The 14278-nt window shown below is 43.4% G+C and overlaps 2 protein-coding genes across 8 annotated transcripts in view; both read left to right on the plus strand.

Annotated features, from left to right (window-relative positions):
- zmiz1a (zinc finger, MIZ-type containing 1a) overlaps window positions 1-8245 on the plus strand; it is a 100169-nt gene extending 91924 nt beyond the window's left edge. For 5 of the 6 annotated variants that reach the window (XM_017431068.3, XM_017431076.3, XM_037973527.1 and 2 more), the window contains 15 exons: window positions 520-721; window positions 816-1097; window positions 1193-1372; window positions 1492-1560; window positions 1673-1838; window positions 1990-2131; window positions 2319-2529; window positions 2658-2763; window positions 2908-3068; window positions 3154-3221; window positions 3313-3381; window positions 3475-3758; window positions 4038-4234; window positions 4690-4977; window positions 5521-8245. In XM_017431068.3, coding sequence (XP_017286557.1) covers window positions 520-721; window positions 816-1097; window positions 1193-1372; window positions 1492-1560; window positions 1673-1838; window positions 1990-2131; window positions 2319-2529; window positions 2658-2763; window positions 2908-3068; window positions 3154-3221; window positions 3313-3381; window positions 3475-3758; window positions 4038-4234; window positions 4690-4977; window positions 5521-5628 — 2533 coding nt within the window. In that variant the 3' untranslated portion in view covers window positions 5629-8245. The remainder of the gene's footprint in view (window positions 1-519; window positions 722-815; window positions 1098-1192; window positions 1373-1491; window positions 1561-1672; window positions 1839-1989; window positions 2132-2318; window positions 2530-2657; window positions 2764-2907; window positions 3069-3153; window positions 3222-3312; window positions 3382-3474; window positions 3759-4037; window positions 4235-4689; window positions 4978-5520) is intronic. The other variant, XM_017431084.3, reaches the window with a different exon arrangement.
- A 996-nt stretch (window positions 8246-9241) lies between these two features.
- On the plus strand, window positions 9242-14239 carry ppifa (peptidylprolyl isomerase Fa). 2 transcript variants are annotated; one of them, XM_017428390.3, is made up of 6 exons: window positions 9242-9466; window positions 9579-9609; window positions 9689-9777; window positions 9861-9957; window positions 10427-10502; window positions 11326-14239. In XM_017428390.3, exons 1-6 carry the CDS (start codon window positions 9323-9325, stop codon window positions 11459-11461), a joined length of 573 nt encoding a protein of 190 aa, XP_017283879.1. In that variant the 5' UTR covers window positions 9242-9322; the 3' UTR covers window positions 11462-14239. The 2 variants fall into 2 exon arrangements, with proteins under 2 accessions (XP_017283879.1, XP_024864312.1); XM_025008544.2 differs by having other exon boundaries at window positions 9302-9437.
- Window positions 14240-14278: the final 39 nt, after the last annotated feature.

The following is a 14278-nucleotide window of genomic DNA, read 5'->3' on the forward strand; positions in this document are numbered from 1 at the left end:
ACACCTCATGGAATGGGTCTGCCTTCAGGACCTTCTGCCAGATGGCAGGAAGGCCTTCTAACATGTGGTAACCTCTGTGAATGGATCTTTTTCAACTCAAACCACTTTTTGAAAAACATATTCCAGCAGTTTTCTTGATTAAATCTTATCAAGTTGTCACTAAAAACTAAAAATAAAAAGTTGGTATTTTGTTTAGCTTCATACAGAATAAAAATTATGGTCTTTTGAGTGAAGGTTCCTTGTTTGCTGAGAACACTTTCCACTTCCGATTTTCAGGTTTTTTGCTGCTCACCTAACTTCCAAAACATTTTATGCTAGATTCCTTTCAGTCAAAAAGCCCTGAAGACAAACTTCTTAAGTTTTCTTTTTCTTTTTCCCTTTTTTGTTGAATCTAAGAGGTGGGGCCTACAAGTAGATCTAATTAGTCAAACAATAGCCATGTCACTGCTCTTACACTGGGGCAAAAAAACAAAACAAACAAAGTTCTTATAGTGAAACCTACATTTTGTTATCTTTTAGTTTTTCTGGAGGCCCAAACGCTCCACCTGGAGGTATGGGAATGACCACCCACACACGTCCTCCTGGTGACTTCACTCCACCAGCTGCTGCTGCTGCAGCTGCAGCCGTTGCTGCTGCTGCTGCCACGGCGACGGCCACAGCAACGGCCACGGTGGCAGCTCTGCAAGAAACGCAGAATAAAGATATGAACCAGTATGGACAGGTACAGACCACCCCTGCTAATAGAGTTGTAAGCACTTGGCATATATGTATGGGAACACTTTGTATTTAACACCTAAACCTTTTGTTTCCCCCAGATGTGTCCATCGTTCCAAATGGGCCCCACTCCAGCCTACAACAGCCAGTTTATGAATCAGTCAGGCCCTCGAGGCCCCCCGGGAAGTATGAATCCAGCCAGTATGGGATCCGCCATGAGCAACCCCAATATGAGTGGGCCTCCGATGGGTATGAGCCAGGCTCGAACCCCTGGCATGACACCTTTTGGAGCTCACAGCCAAAGGATGCCTCAGCAAGGTTATCCTGGGGGGACTCGACAGGGCATGCCCATTCAGGGGATGAAGAGGCCGTATCCTGGGGAGGTCAGTGGAATGATCAAACTCTTGAAACAATCTGAAAATTGTGTGTTTTTGTTGTATTTAATGTTGAGGTTTCTTTTACCATTTCTTTTATAAAGGGGAGTTACGGGGGTCAGCAGTATGGGCCAAACAGCCAGTTCCAGCCTCAGCAAGGGCAGTACCCCACATCAAATGCCCCCAGGCCACTGCCCTCCCCCAACTACCCCAGCCAGAGGATGCCAGTGCAGCAAGGCCAAGGACAGTACCCTCCTGGTATGCCCATGGGCCAGTACTACAAGGTCTGTGTTCCAAACTATGTAACTATAAAACTACACGCTTTGAAAGGAACTAATAAATATGTGCCTGGGAACATAAGAAATTATACCAAATAGTCATTGCTTTTTGATTTCTCCCACAGCAAGAGCCCTTCAATGGTCAGAACACCAACTTCTCTGGAGGTGGATACTCCTACAACCAAGGCAATGGGGTACGTTTGCACTTCCTGTCCCCAGATTCAACTGTATCATTTGAGCCAGTCATGTTTGTGTATTGTAATTCAGCAGATGTTTTCACAGTTGCAATTTTACTGGTTTTCACAGCCTCCGAGGCCTGGCAATTACCCGCACTCCCCCGTCCCTGGAAATCCCACACCTCCTATGACCCCTGGAAGTAGTATTCCTCCGTATCTGTCGCCAAACCAGGATGTGAAGCCGCCGTTTCCACCTGACATGAAACCAAACATGACAGCACTTCCGCCCCCTCCAAGTGAGTCAGCGAGCAGCTCCTAAAAAACAAATTCAGTTCATGTTCACATGACACACGTGTCTGTCCTTGGGCTTTTTTCCTTTCCTTTTTTTTTCATTTATTTTATGACTTTGCCTGTTCTGGTTGAAACGCTGTAATTCATCTTCTCCAGATAACCCCAATGAGGAGCTGCGCCTGACGTTTCCAGTCAGAGACGGAGTGGTGCTAGAACCCTTCCGCCTGGAGCACAACCTGGCTGTCAGCAACCACGTCTTCCACCTGCGACCGTCTGTCCACCAGACCCTCATGTGGAGGTAGAACCACCACTTCAGCACTTTAAAAAAGAAACTCATCTAAAAGCTATAAAAATAGCCTTTTCTGCTAAAATGCAGTGTGAATGCTTAGTGCTGTATGACTGATATTGAGTTGTTGAAGACAAAAGAAACGAAAGGCTAGCTAAAGCTCAGTTATCTATAACACAGTGTGTTTTACCTCCTCCAGGTCAGACCTTGAGCTGCAGTTTAAATGCTACCATCATGAAGACAGGCAGATGAACACAAACTGGCCCGCCTCGGTCCAAGTCAGTGTCAACGCCACACCCCTCACCATCGAGAGGGGCGACAACAAAACCTCCCACAAACCGCTGCACCTGAAGCACGTCTGCCAACCTGGGAGGAACACCATCCAAATCACGGTCACCGCCTGTTGCTGTGTGAGTACATACTTCCAGATCGGTGCAGACGGCTGAATTTAATTCAAGTATTATTTGCAGATTAGACAAACAATAAGGGTGTCTGTGCTAACTCTGCTAATTTTTTCTGCTCTCGCGTTGCTTCGCAGTCCCACCTGTTTGTGCTTCAGCTGGTCCACAGGCCATCTGTGCGCTCCGTCCTCCAGGGGCTCCTAAAGAAGAGGCTCCTTCCCGCAGAGCACTGCATCACCAAGAGTACGCCTCCTTTTTATGCCTCTCAGTGTGGTTAATGTGTAAATTATAATTCCGTAAGCTCACACCTGCTTCAGTTTATCTCGGTGCTTTAAAACGTTGTCGGAGAACACCTGTGACTGTTGCGCAAAATGTTTCCATCCTCAGTAAAGAGGAACTTCAGCAGCGTGGCTGCGTCGGCGGGCAACACCACCCTTAACGGAGAGGACGGCGTGGAGCAGACAGCCATTAAAGTGTCGCTGAAATGTCCCATTACCTTCCGACGCATCCAGCTACCTGCTCGGGGGCACGACTGCAAACATGTGCAGGTACGTTTCAGCTTTAAACAGCAGCTAAAAGTGATGAAAGAAGGTACAACATTCTAACGAGGCTTCACGATGTCGCCTTCTTCAGTGCTTCGATCTGGAGTCCTACTTGCAGCTCAACTGTGAGAGGGGGACATGGAGGTGTCCTGTGTGCAAGTAAGTGAAGCTTTTTCTTTTAAAGGTGTAAAATGAGATTATTATTATTATTAGGAATGAGCCTAACTGATTGTATTTTATCTCCCTTTAGTAAAACAGCATTATTAGAAGGCCTGGAAGTGGACCAGTTCATGTGGGGAATTCTTAACGCCATCCAAAAGTAAGTTTCCTTTTTGCCTTCTCCTCAACAGAACCATGAGTTTGAGTCATTTGGGTTTCAAACTAAAACATCATTTATTGTCTCCTTCTGTAGTTCTGAGTTTGAGGAGGTCACCATCGACCCTACATGCAGCTGGAGACCTGTTCCCATCAAGTCTGAGCTGCACATCAAAGAGGACCCTGACGGACCGCTGGCCAAACGCTTTAAGACCATGAGCCCGAGTCAGATGACCATGCCCAATGTGATGGAGATGATCGCTCAGTTAGGGCCTGGTTCGGGCCCAGGACCTGGACCTGGCCCCGGACCGGGTCCAAGTCCCTACCATCCTCACCCTAGTCAGCATCCTAGCGGCAATGGGGGAGAATACCCCGGAGCAGGTAATAAAAAGTCAACATAAAAACCTGTGTGCCTTCTTACAGCAGGAACAACAGACATGTTTTAATGCTTTAAACAAAGAAACAAGTGAACGCTGTTTTAAAATGTCACAACTCTGACTCACATTAATCTGCAGAAACAAAGTGGAAAGTTTTAGATATCTACAGTAAAATCAAGCCTTTTTACAGGCTGGTATTAAAACAAAACAAAAAATTTGTACAGCCGGGATGTATCAAACAAGTCAGAAAGGTTAATCAGTGTTTTCTCTTTTCTATCTTAAGGCAACAGCTACCACAGCCAGGGGGGCTTTGACTTTCCCAACGGGAACCCCTCTGGTGGTGGTGGGGTTGGAGGAGGAGGTGGAGGGGGTCCTCCGATAAATGATTTCATCCATGGCCCTCAGCTGTCCCACCCTCCTGATGGACCTGGTGGTCTCCTCTCCCAGGACAAGCCCCTGAGCCACAGCATGAACGATACAGTGAGTGGCTTTAACTCGCCATAACAAACAGCAACGCTGTGTTTTATGTGTCAAGTTTGCCTGAACTGCGATTCTGCTTGTTCTGACATGCAAGTCTGCTGCTTCATTAGTCCTGTAGGGTAGTTTTGTTTCCAAGTTAGAAGGAGAGAGCTCTCAGACAAAGTGTGTCAAAGTGAAACCACAGATTTGTTATCTGAACACGGTGCAGCCTGTGCTTCCAGCCAGCATGTGTGCTCAGTCACGCTCACATGCTTCTGCCACCGTAAAATGTCGCAGCTGCACGTCTGCCGATCACAGCTTCCATTAAGAAGGCCCGTTCCATAGTCTTTCACACTGGAACTCATCCCCCTTTCCCCGCCTCTTCTCCTTAACACGCTCTCCTCTGTGTCTCACACTGTACCTTTTCCCTCCTTTTTTCACTCTCTCGCTTTCTGTTTTGCGTCTCGCACCTGCAGATGTCCCATTCAGATCAGTCCCATAACTCCATGCAGCAGAGCTTGCATGCGTCTCCTCACCCCGGCAGCCAAACAGGGCCGCCCTTGCATCACAGCGGCCAGTCAGGGCAGCCTTTGCATCACAGTGGGCAGTCGTCGCAGCCGCCTCGCCAGCCGCAGCCGCAGCCTCAGCCGCAGCCGCAGCATCCTGGGCAGAACAGTCACCCGCACGGCGATCTGAACTTTAACCCCTCCTCAGATGGGCAGCTGGGTCAGGGAGCCCAGGATATGCCCGAACCCTCCCTGGATGTAAGTGTGTCTGCTTGGGGTGCCAGAAGCTACCTGTTAACCTGCTAGCATTGTCCGCTGAAGCTGCTCTTCATCTCTTTGCTGTGTGCTCTGATTGTGTTTGACTTTCAAATCGCCTCTGAGGAGCTGTAGCAGTCAGTGGTAGACAGACTGATCATTTGGCCGATTAATTAGAGCAATTATTGCCATTTTAAATCATTTGTATTGGCCATAGCTGAGCGTACCAAGCTGGTTAAAAGGCAGTCGAATCTGTGGGTAGCGAGTGTCATTACACTCATTGCTACTTTATTTTAACCACAGTTGTATTTATCAGGGAAATTGTAAGACTTTATTTATTAAAATTTAGAAACTTAAATTGAAACTGGTGAAATTGGATTTTGTGTGGCTAAAAAATAACCAGCAAATAATTCATCTATCAGCTGCCTTGATTTTCAAAGCTCAGCACCAGAATCGGCCTTTGAAAACGGACCTTCTGTACGGATGTTTATCTCTGCTCTGGCTTGACTTTGTCTCATCTCTTCCTGCTTTTTTTCTCATCCACAGCTGCTTCCAGACCTGGCCAATCCAGAGGAGCTACTCTCATACTTGGACCCTCCCGACCTCCCCGCCAACAGCAACGATGACCTGCTCTCCCTTTTTGAGAACAACTAGTCCTTCCTGATCTCACCCCTAAAACCTGCCCCTCCCCGCCCCCACACAAACCTTCCTGCACCCGGAGGAGCCGTCGTGCTCAGCTGTCCGTCCACTTCCTGTCAGACCCTTCGAACGACTCGCGCACACAGACAGGCACTCGAGCTGTTTCTCGGGCAGACGGTGCGTGTTTCAGGAGCGCCGCCGTTTGGGAACTCCAAAGAAGGAAGCGGGACGGCCCTTCAACCCTGCACTCCCCCGACTTGTTTTTTTTTTAGTTTTGTGTAAAGATTCCACACACCAGTTTCCACCGCCTCTGGCTCAAAACGCACCATTTGTAGTCATGTTGGTGGGCACTAAAGTGAAAATATAGATATATATCGTATACACTTATACGTGTATAGAAACATATATGATGTTTGTGACTTTTCAACTGAAAACTGTGCAGCTATAATCAGACCTAACAACACAGAGGAGACGGGAGCCTGGTGTTGTAGCTTTCTTTTTTGTTTGTTTTTTCTACAAATATATACATAAAATTTTCCTTTTGACAAAAGATGAGTCGAAGGGAGAAACCATTGTGTTGTCAGAGTGTTTTTATCCTTTAGAAAATTTGTTCTTCCAAATCTTTGGCGCATGCCTCTGGCCCCCAGACTTCCCAGTGTGTGTGTGTGTGTGTGTGTGTGTGTGTGTGTGTGTGTGTGTGTGAGAGAGAGAGAGAAAGAGAGAGAGAGAGAGAGAGAGAGAGAGAGAGAGAGAGGATGGAATAACTGGAACTCATCAAAATCAGAGCACTGATGGACAGGCTGCTCGAGTGTTGACAGAGGAAGTGAGAGCACATTATGCAATGTTTGTGTGTGTTTGTGTGTGTGTTTACATGTTTTTACTGTTTGCTTATGAGCATACGTGAAAGACAAGGGGGAGAGACAGAAACGGGAAGAAAAACAGCAAGTAGGAAGGAGAGAAAGCCGTCTCTCGTCTCGTTTTCCTCTTCCTCTCTGAATTCTGCACCGTTTGTTGACCACAAGTGCGAGTGTGCCAACGGCCCCTGTTGTCTGCGTTCGAGCCAAATGTGCTCGAGCGGCTGTCTTTGTATTTAGTATTTGGTCTCAACTCCATCACTTTTTGTGCGCGTTTGACCTGCGTGTCCCCACATCGTAGTCAATCAGATCCTTTGAGTTTCCATTTTGTGTAAAAGCACCCTAAAGACGTGTTATACAACTTCCTTTTATCATGTTGTCGCTGTTGAACTGCATCTCTTTAGATTTAAACGAGGAAAAAAAAAAAAAAATTGTGCATGACATGACTGTGTTCCCACATTTGTTGTGTATATACCCTCTGTGGAAACCCTGTACAGTGCTGTAGCTGTTAATATTCACGGTACTGTGTCCCCGTCAAGGTCCGCACACACTCTCACACACACACCGAAAAACACACACAAGCCCTGAAAATCAATCCAGCATTGTAATTGTGTACAGCTTTTTTTTCCATAACCCTGCGACAACTCATCAGCAAAAGCAAAGAAAGAGCTGAGTTACTTTTATTTTATTTACATATATATATGTGTGTGTGTGTATGTATGTATGTATGTATGTATGTATGTATGTATGTGTGTGTTGTAAAGAAAAATCACCTTAAAATGTTTTTTTTTGTCTATCTGCAGCTCAGAGGTCCAAATTTTTCCAAATTATTTTATCATAAAATTCTTTAAATGAGTGACCTCAACGTTTTTATTTAAAGTAAGAATGTACAAAAAAAAAGTGAATGAGTCTTTGATATCCATGCTTACAAAAATTTGCGTTTTCATCACATTCTTTTAATCGATTGAAGCTATTTTCGTCCAATGTTTTTGTTTATTTTTTGACAGCCAAGTTTGATTGGGTTTCCACGGCCGTATGCACTTCAAACGATGGATTTCAAATATTCTGCCTGCATATGACACAGATTCAGATGTTGTTTATATTACTGCTTTGTTAAAGACGATGCACTGCCGCACTGGGATGTTTTCTTTCCCTACATAGTGTGTAGAAAAAAAAGCCTTTCACAGAATCACATCCAGTACTTTTTTGCAGCACGGTTTGTACTTCCTGTTCGCCGACGTCGAATAATTAAGTTGAGAAAGTCAAAGAGACGATGGTTAAATATTGTAAAATAAAACATTAGAAGTGGAGGACGGGGTCGAAGATTCGGGGGGGTTGGGGTGGTGTGAGGCATCTTTTCTGTACATAGTGTAAATGACAAATAGAGACAAGTTAACAGAAATGTATTCATTTTCTCCGGTGGGAGTGTGCATAGTGTATTTAGAATTTGTAAAGCTTGCATCCTCCTGTCAGACATCGAGTTGGGAAAATCCGTCTGTGTTTGATTGCCTCTCTAACCATGCCTGTTATTTCTGTAAGATACTTTATGTAACCCTCTGTGTGTGGCGGGGGTTCAAGAAGAGAAAAAGATGATTTTTTTTTTTTTTTTTTTTTTTTTGCTCTGCGTAATCTCAAACCTCTGTGTATTTCACTATTACCTGTGTACTTTCTAAAGGTGCTACAAAATGATTACAACCTTTTGAGGTAAAGAAATTGGGACTTGGAGACACTGAGCTTCAGCTGGCTTGTCTCTGAATTTACAGTTTGTACAAAAAAAAGAAAAAAGAAATTTTTTTCAAATTTGTAATTTTTATGGAATTTGGCAAATGTGCTATAAAGGTACAATCTGATGTGATTGGCACTCGTGGCAATTGTCTATTTGGTTTTTTTTTGTACATTCTGTGTACAATCATTTCATATTATTCTAAACTGGTCAGAAGAACATTGTGATTTTTAGTCTTGCAAATCTGTATGTAGTTAGATGATGTGACATCCTAATATTTATCTAATAAATATGTATTCAGATGAAACACTGCATGGGTTCTGACTTTTTTCTTTTTTTACTTGTGCAGTAACGTTTGCGTACTCACAGTAAACCATACGCACACAAAACTTGGTGTTAGGTTTAGTTTTTAAAAATCTAATGAAAATAAAGGTGCAGACAAACAGAAAATACTTTAATATAAGGAGGGAAAGTACTGGTGGAGGTCATAAAATGAACTATTAAAGGCCTAGTATTCCTTTCAAACCACATTTGTAAACTAAGATCATTCTGTCTTGAAAAATAATGAAGATTTAGCTATTTGGTCAAATCTTAAAACATAAGTTTATGCCTAATCAGTCAGTGCCTTGCACAGCAAGGTTTTAGATAAAGATGTAAATATTTTAGCTCAATGTTAAAAAAAAAATAGTACTGAGTTATAGTTAATTCAGCTGTGGTGGCCATCTAGAATTGGACTGACTCCAAAAATTGGACTGACTCTGAAAGGTAGAAGTTGCTGGGGAAATGTTTTTGGTTATAAATACTTCATCACCCTTTTTTTAAATGAAGTTATTTGTGTTTTTGAAAGATGGGTTTAAGCTTTTCATTATGAACCTTGAATAAATTAGGTTTAGGATCTTTTTTAACCTTTAACCTTGACTTAGTTGAGCTTTTTGTGCAAATTAAGCTGCTCAGTTTTCAATAACTCAATTTAATTGGTCTGAATTCAGCTAAAATGACTAAAACCTCTGGCATTGAGGTCGAACCACGAACACCGGAAATAAGCCTGCAGTTTACGTGCCTCTATGACGTCAGACGCAAACAGCAGCGTTCATGGCCGGTCGGTTGTCTTCTCCCCGTTAGCAGAGCAGCGATGATACAACTAAAAAATCGCTTGATATACAGCTCGTTGGGTATTGCTGCTGCCAGACTGATCTCCTCCGGCCCCGACAAGAACCCCACGGTGTTTCTGGACATCGAGGCCGACGGTGAGCCTCTTGGAAGAGTAACCATCGAGGTAGCCGCTAAAGTAGCGGACTTAGCCGCTCACTCGCAGAGACCTTGAACTCACCACCATGCGTCACTGAACGTAACAATGTCACTTCACCTGTTTGTGTTCTACCTTTCAGCTGAATGCAGATACAGTGCCGAAGACTGCAGGTGAATAATCACCAAAGTTATAACGTTTTGTTTTATCTTTGTCCGTTTATAAAAACTAACCCAAAGTGTAAATGAACAGAAAACTTCAGAGCTCTGTGCACGGGGGAATATGGCTTCGGATACAGAGGCTGCGTGTTTCACAGGGTTGTCCCGGACTTCATGTGTCAGGTAAGGATTTACTCTCACACAGGGCGATGCAGAAGCACACCGGGAGGTTAAACTAATGTGGTGTCGCGTTTTCTGTCACACAGGGAGGAGATTTCACCAACCACGACGGCACAGGAGGCAAATCTATTTATGGGAAGACATTCAAGGATGAAAACTTCAAATTAAAACACTCCGGTCCAGGTAAACCTCGGGCTCTGTTATCTGCTTATCGTGCAGTTTGAACTAATAACATAATTAAATGTATTTGGTGTAACTGACTGCAGTGCACCATCTGTCCACTAGATGAGAGTGTCCGATCTCACACAGCCACAAAATAACTTTTTTATTTATTTATTTATTTTTTTGCAGATTTTCAAACCGTCATGATGGGAATGACCTACTTTTAGAGAGTCAACATGCACAAATCAAAACAATTTAGTTTTTTTCTCTCATAAACGTTTTCACATGTTTGTTTTTTCGTTTCTGTGCCTCATTTTGTTTTGTATCAAAGAAGAGAAACAGGGTTTTATAACAACACGTTTCTCAACTTGTTGCTCTGCAGCCAGGCCTGAAAAGTCACTAAGTCAGAGTTTAGGGTTTAGGTGAAAAACAACATTGGGAGTTTTTCTTGTGTGTTCTGCTGATTGGCATTTTTTTTTTATCTCCGCAGGAACGCTGTCGATGGCAAACTCAGGGCCAAACACAAACGGCTCGCAGTTCTTCATCTGTACGACTAAAACGGAATGGTAAGGACTCACCTGCCCCCATCACAGTCTCATCAACCACCTACCTACCGCACGCCAGGATCATTGTCGCCCTCTGCCGATAGGCGAAGGCAGGCTATTATGTTTTATGCCTGCGTCTGTGTGTTCATGTGTCTGTTAGCGAAATATCTCATGAACCACTGAACAGATTTTAATGAAACTCTTAGTAAGTAATCATTGGATTTCCATCTGTAACTGATTAACTTTTGGAGTCAACTTGATTCAAGACGACTGCCACAACTGACCATATTCAAAAACCACCAAAATTGCTTTAATTCAGTCAAATTAACAGATATTGAGCTAAAATTTGGTGTGGTGGTAGCCGTGAGTCATCCCCAACACATACCTTTTGCACTACAGATTGCGCAAAATCATAGGTTAAACATTCAGCATTAAATATTGGTGTAGACACCTTTTGTCTGTTAGCAAAATATCTCAAGAACCACTTGGGGGATTTTAATGAAACTTTCACAAAGTAATCTTTATATATACCTCTACATGTGATTAACTTAGTCAATCCAATTTGAGATGGCCACCGCAGCTAATCAACTATAGCCAACACAAAAATAGCTATAACTCAGTCAGTTTTATATATATTGAGCTAATGTTTGGTGCGGTAGTAGCTGAGTCATTCTCAACACGTACTCTGAGCATGACATCTCGTGATGTCGTATGAGTTTGCGCATAACGTTATTTCTAATGAAGACAGTTTTAGTCTGAAACGCCAGCGTGAAAGGCAGCTGGCGTTACGCGTTACTTCAGGGCGCGCCCGGCTTTTAATCTGTTGTGCTTTTTGATCCGGCAGGCTCGACGGTAAACACGTGGTGTTCGGGCAGGTGAAGGACGGGATGGACGCTGTCATGAAGATGCAGTCTTTCGGCTTACACGACGGCGGTGTGATCAAGAAACTAGTCGTCGCTGATTGCGGGGAGATGAAATAACTCGCGAAACCACTCACAGACTTCTGTCACACGACTCTGTATGCAACGGTTTGAGGACTGTCCTCTGTCTTCCTTGCCGTATCTATGCATGAGGGGTTCTTCGCCCAACTAAGAATGATAAATTTGCACCTTTCAGCGCCAACCTATGCACTGTGTGGAAGAAAGAAAAACCAGTCCTTTCACACTCCTCTGTTTGCTCACATAGTTGCTGCACTTTATATCCTCCACATCTGTCTGTACTGATGTTTCTACTTGTGCTCACCTTTTCAAAGTTTATTGTGGTCGTTCACACTTGTCTTCTTTTGGTGTAATATTTATAGTATTTTAAAGAAAACAATGGATCCAAGTGATTTTTCTTTTTAAAGTTGAATTCTACGCAGCGTGCCATTGTTGTAGTATTTTTTGTTTGTTTGTTTGTTTTGTTTGCTCCGTTGACTGCCAAATAATTGAGCGGTTCGAGCCTTTTTTACGATCCCCCCGCCTGGTTTGAAGACAGGACGTTTTGCTCTCCGGTGCCACCAGCCCTGCCGGGGTTTTAAAAGCTTCCTGGAAAAGCTCCGGCAGCTTTTTTTAGACCCATGCTCCAGCGCAAAGGACTTCCTGTCCGTCACGGGGCAGGATGTCACATCCGCCTGACTCCATTTGAACACACAGCCAGCAGATGATGCACATGTGGCCCTATAGGCTCCGTCGGCGCAGATGATTGAAAGCGCTGGAAGGCCTCGCAGGAACCTGAAAACGCCTTCAGTTTTTGCACGTAGGCCCTTTTTCCTTTTCTGGTGCTTTTCCTGGAAGCGCGGAACATCTTGAAGGGAGAGCGAGCAGAAGGCCGGGGGCACGAGCGAGAGCCAAGGAGTGGGTGGTGCTGCTTATCAACCTAATACTTTATGAAAGTAAATAATGAAGCCATGTGAGAAGGCAGCTCTTGCCCCTAAATGAAAGCATATGCGTCCTGACCTTCCATCGTTTGTTTGAATTCTCAGATTACATCGTTGCTATAACGACTTTTTTTTTTCTTTCTTTTTTCTTGTTCGGCTCGCACTCTGTTTGAGCTGGAGATGTTGTAACAAACTCTATATAAATCGGGTCCCCACCCTTTTGTTTCGGCCTTCGTTATTCGTAGTCCGTGTCCAACGCCGTAGCACGGAAACATGGCTCAGGATCGGCGCCGGCGTTGAGCGCACACGAGAACGGTGACATCATTACAGCTGCGACGAGCCCGGCTTTTTCTCCGAGCGTCTCCGTTTATCGCCCGACGCTGATGTCAGTTGGTGTCCTTCTCTGTGTTTTGGTGTTTCTGTCCACAGTTGGACTCAGACGTGTTGGAATTGAGGTCTGGCAGCTTTATGTGTTTATCTTTCAGCACTTTCAGGGAATGTGAAGAGAAGAAGGCTCTCCCTCCCTTCTGTGTTACACAACCTTCATGGATAACCCATTAAAGGAGTTTTTATCGTAATCCATACGCTTAGTTTTCACTAAAGATATACTCCTACTCCTAAAAAAAAAAAGTTTTCTCCACAGGCGAGAGAGCTCAAAAAACAGCGAGCAGTTTTTGGCTGAAATCAGACCAGAGAGAGAGAGAACACGTCCCAAACGAATCAAAACAAATGAAGCAACACATTCTACATCGTAATAATTCAATTGAACTTTTTATTCACCAAACTCTCAACAGCACTAAAACACTAAAACATTTTTTTTCTTTTTTTTTTTTTTTCCCCCATCTAAGACATAATAAGGCACATTTTGGAATGCCGTTTCGAGGACATGAAAAAAACAGACCCGCGGTGAACTCTCCGGACCCCGTCTTTTTGTTTCGCCCCCGCGAAACCCTCAGCCTCACGTCTGAGTTCTGTCCAATTCAAACTTGTACATTATTGCAGAAAAGGCAGGACAAAAAAAACCATCTCGAGAGATACACACGGTACAGGAAGAGACCGCACAAGTGTTAACACGTTACAGTGGCGTAGATGTGTGTTATTCATGGCTGCACTCGTGGTGAATGAAATGAGGGACTAATACTCAGGAGTTGCAGATGATGTTAAACACAATATGTACTGTAGCGAACGTAAGGATTTAAATAAGTATACATTGCACGAAAAAAAAAAAAAAATATATATATATATATCATTCAAATTCAAACACATGCACATGCAAACTCTAAAACGGTTCTTTGTCGCGCCCTTTTCCTGACAAAAACTATACACTTCCTAATCTACTCGTAGGACATTTTATAATAGTTTTCTTGTCGATGCTGCTTTGAGCAAACTACATCTCACAGTTTAATGTGCAGTGGTGAGGATCCGTTAAAAAAACAAAAGATCTCTGCACGTTAACACAATATATTTTCTCATTTGTTTACAAGACGAGTACACGCAACCGTATGGATGTAAATGGCAGCAAAAAATAATTAGTCATGTAGCAACTGGAAAAGAAAAGAAAACAAAAAAAAACAAATCGTGGGTTATTTAACACTGATAACATCAAAACAAAACATGAAAAATACAATAAATGAGAGAGGGTATTCATTATGTACCAGCTTTTTTTTTTTTAATAATACTCTATGTAGACATCAATATTTCCTTCCTTAGTGTAACTTTGTTGCATATTCTATACAAAAAAGTGTTGTAAAAAGTCTTTCCATAAATATTTCTGCAGGATAACCCTTCAGATAATTGTAAATCGAAGACAAAACGACTCCCAGCTTTGATTATTTCTCAGCAATAGGCCCTTCTTCATAGACAAAAACAAAAAAAAACAGCTTTAATATTGCTAAGTCATGGCCATCTAATATATACAGAAAAGGATCTCTGACAGGGA

This window comes from Kryptolebias marmoratus, linkage group LG22 (genome assembly GCF_001649575.2).
Source record: "Kryptolebias marmoratus isolate JLee-2015 linkage group LG22, ASM164957v2, whole genome shotgun sequence".
Taxonomy (NCBI): Eukaryota; Metazoa; Chordata; class Actinopteri; order Cyprinodontiformes; family Rivulidae; genus Kryptolebias; species Kryptolebias marmoratus.

Coding starts and splice junctions, on each gene's coding strand:
- ppifa (XM_017428390.3), top strand. CDS start 9,323: ATGATACAACTAAAAAATCGCTTGATATACAGCTCGTTGGGTATTGCT. Junction 9,778..9,860: donor TCCCGGACTTCATGTGTCAG/GTAAGGATTTAC, acceptor TCTGTCACACAG/GGAGGAGATTTCACCAACCA. Junction 10,503..11,325: donor TGTACGACTAAAACGGAATG/GTAAGGACTCAC, acceptor TTGATCCGGCAG/GCTCGACGGTAAACACGTGG.